Source organism: Lampris incognitus, chromosome 3, assembly GCF_029633865.1.
Source record: "Lampris incognitus isolate fLamInc1 chromosome 3, fLamInc1.hap2, whole genome shotgun sequence".
Taxonomy (NCBI): domain Eukaryota; kingdom Metazoa; phylum Chordata; class Actinopteri; order Lampriformes; family Lampridae; genus Lampris; species Lampris incognitus.
This window is the reverse complement of record NC_079213.1, coordinates 26,241,304-26,244,585: the sequence shown is the minus strand read 5'-3', so window position 1 is coordinate 26,244,585 and position 3,282 is coordinate 26,241,304. Positions and strand designations below refer to the sequence as shown.

The window sequence follows — 3,282 nt, the reverse complement described above, 5'->3', positions numbered from 1 at the left end:
CATACCTTTATTTCTTCCCCCAAGCTCTGGCAACATTACATTTCCATCAACCATTACAAGCATACACATTTAAAGACAAATCTTTCTTATATGTACATTTAACTATAAAGGATCCGTATAAATACTATAAATATCATCAAGGAATGGACTTAAATAAATAAATACTCTTTGGGAATGGCTTAGTTTGTTGGCTGGTGGTGCCCAGCACCTGTTAATAGAGCAAGAGTTCAGATTGTTATTATTATTAATATAATTTTATATCAGAATCACTGCACCATAGAAAGATGCAGTTCTTTTACCTTGTAGTTGTCTGGCATTTCTTCAAGTCATGAATTAATTTACTGCCACAACTTAGTTTGTGCAGAGTTCTCATGGCAAAACTCGATAGCATTCAATTGCAAAAAAAGAAGGCATTTAAAAAAGTACATCATGCACTACTATTTGTCAAAACAGACGCATAGCCAATAAGTCACTTGCAGCGAGTTATCAACTTAATCATGTAGGCTTTGGCTTGTGGATTACTGTTATGTGTGCGTGGCAATAGAGGATCGCTCGGTTTCTTGAAGGCAGTGGGCAAAGATGAGCCCAGTTTCGGCGGTGTTCTACGAGTCTCCTCTTACTCAACTGGGTAAACAGTGTGCGTCCTCTCATAACGACCTGCGTCCAAAAACAAACGCTTTCTTGAACACTTGGTAACGCTTCTCCTATCTCTCCATTTTAAACTCGGCTTCCTCGCTCCAGCTCTTCGGACTGCACGGCACTCAGGTCTTCCAGAGGTAGGCTATATAGGAAGGCATCTTCCTCGACAAAAATATAATAAGGATCATAAAATGTCCTCTTTCGGATCACATCAGTATATCTGCTAAGTAGGTTCTCAGACCAGCTGTAAAACCTTGATGAGAACGTTGCGCGACCAAACAAAAAAACAGACCAAAAAAACAAAAAACAAAAAAAAGCCAATAGGCAAATAAAGTGTAGCTATCCGTTGTCATGCAGAATACTGGTTAGAGATTGGCTGGAAAGTGCGTATTAAATCCGTCTGATGCGCACGTAGTTCGGCTCCAGTTTAATCACCGCTCTAAATTAATCCGCCGGCCTTAAAGCTGCTACGTAACTATAGCAACACGCTGAACTAGCGAGTGGCTGATTTAGCAAGTCGCGAAAACCAGTAAACATTCAAAGCTTTAGCCTAACGCGCAACTTTTCCGTCGTCATATTTCTTTTGTTTTCTTTCAAATTCTGAGTCCAAAACGTCCATCCAAAAGTAGGTGAATGCTTTTAATTTTTTTTTTTTTTCGGAAAGTGATCACGGCATAAGAGGGAAGATCCGCGACAAAGGCGCGCGTTGAAGGATTTTGACGCACGACGCGGAGGAAAAGCATCTTCCGGTGGCTCTTCGCCTCCACGCCGTGCGTCAAAATCCTGGCGAGATTCGTTCCGCATCGCGCCTCCAAAAATCCCCTTTAAAGAATCGCGCTTTAAAATCCCTTTTACGCGGCACCTTAGTCGCGGTTCATCCCTTTTTGACACGGATCCTGGCCCACCATCACCCCATGGCTCCGGTGACGCGGGGGCTGCCGGGATGGGAAACGTGGACGTTCCACGGGTCGTGGGTGGACGGGGCCAGCGGGGTCTCTCTGGACACGTTGCGTCCCTCTCCGGGCTCCGTCTCCGGATCGGCGTCGTCCTCCGGCACGGCCTGGGAATCCGAGCCCTCCTCCGTCTGGCCCGGGTAGAACACGTTGTGCGGATCGGACGGGTCCACCACCCGGTTCCGCTTCTCCCGGTGCAGGAAACGCTCCAGCGGCACCGTGCTCTTCTCGGACAGGAACAGAGACGTCTGGGGGAGGTTCTGGCCCGCGGTGTACACCTGCTTGGAGCCCTCCAGATTCATCAGGATCCCGGTTCTGCTGGAGTAGTACACGTCCCGGTGGTTCTCCAACAGCCGGTGGTTGAACAGACAGTCATCCTTAAGGCAGATGGGCTGCAAAGGAAGAGAAAGAATGGGTTGATGTGATTTAAAACGCATAGAAAAAAAAGATAACTGAATGGAAACCTCCCCATCGATCCCCAGGTTCTCCCCGCTAACTGCCGCGGGCAAAAGCTTAATGGAGTCTGAGCTCAAACGAGTTGGAAATTGGTGCGTAAAGGTGATTCTTTTGCGAGGCGTTTGTGAAACCGTTGCGCAGATGCCAAGTGCGCGCAGGTGTGGACCGCCAAAAGAAAAGCTCAACATTTGGGATTCCAGGTTGTCACATAAATTAAATCACAAACATGACAAAAGAAAGAAAACAACGAAAGACAGTTACAAAGAAAGAAATGAGACGATCACTCACAGAGGTGAAGGGGTTGCCCTCTGCATCCATACACAGGTACCGGTTACTTTTGACTCCAAAGATGGCAACGCGCTCCCTTGATTCAGCTTTGAGTAAAACAACACCTGTGGGGGAAAAGAGAGAGATGATGGCATATTATTCAACACATTGTATATATATATATATATATATATATATATATATATATATATATATATATATATATATATATATATATATATATATACGCACGGGCAACATGCGACAAAACGTAAAATAAGAAAAAAGGGGACACTCACTGTACGAGCTCCTCACTGTAGTTTTGCGCACATGGCCACTGAAGCTGATCTCCAGGTAGAAGTTGTTAAGCTCTGTGGATGTCTGCAGGTGGATGTACCTCCTCGGGTTCCCCCAGTTGGACCCAACCAGCGGCGAGGGGTTGGGGACAGATGCCGCGAATCGGAATCCCTGGAGGACGGCGAGCAAGAGCGCCAGCACGGCGTCCCTCATCCCCGATCTCTTGTTTACCTCCATCCGTGCGTAAATCAGTGATTTGCCGTACGTCGTTGCGCGCCGCTGGGAGACTGGAGATGATCTGTCCCAAACTTTGCAGACAACCCTATTTAAAGGCGCTCGGCCGCCACTCCTGCCACCGTCCATTGCGCAGCGGCTCGCCCCCAAAGCAGATGTGCGGCTTTCTCGCGAACGGAAGGGGGGCACCCCACCTCTGGCTGTTTAGCCCGGACCCGGGGTCAACAAGCACCACCTATACTCTGAACGCGCATCCTGTTTTGGTGACACACGTGTCGACTCGTCCAGTTTGAGAAGGATTCAGGGACTGTGTAGGCTATACTGACTATACCCTTCTTCCGGGGTGGGGGGGCACAATTTGTTCAGACTTTGTTTGGATTGGAAGATGGCGTATTTGGATGCAAAATAGATGACAGATTACAGTGGGTAAAAATAA

General features: G+C 47.3%; 1 protein-coding gene across 1 annotated transcript; it reads right to left on the bottom strand.

Annotated features, from left to right (window-relative positions):
- On the bottom strand, nt 1-3,225 carry fgf23 (fibroblast growth factor 23). The gene is made up of 3 exons (XM_056277746.1): nt 2,615-3,225; nt 2,337-2,440; nt 1-1,984 (listed from the first exon to the last, which is right to left on the bottom strand). Exons 1-3 carry the CDS (start codon nt 2,973-2,975, stop codon nt 1,547-1,549), a joined length of 903 nt encoding a protein of 300 aa, XP_056133721.1. The 5' UTR covers nt 2,976-3,225; the 3' UTR covers nt 1-1,546.
- Nucleotides 3,226-3,282: the final 57 nt, after the last annotated feature.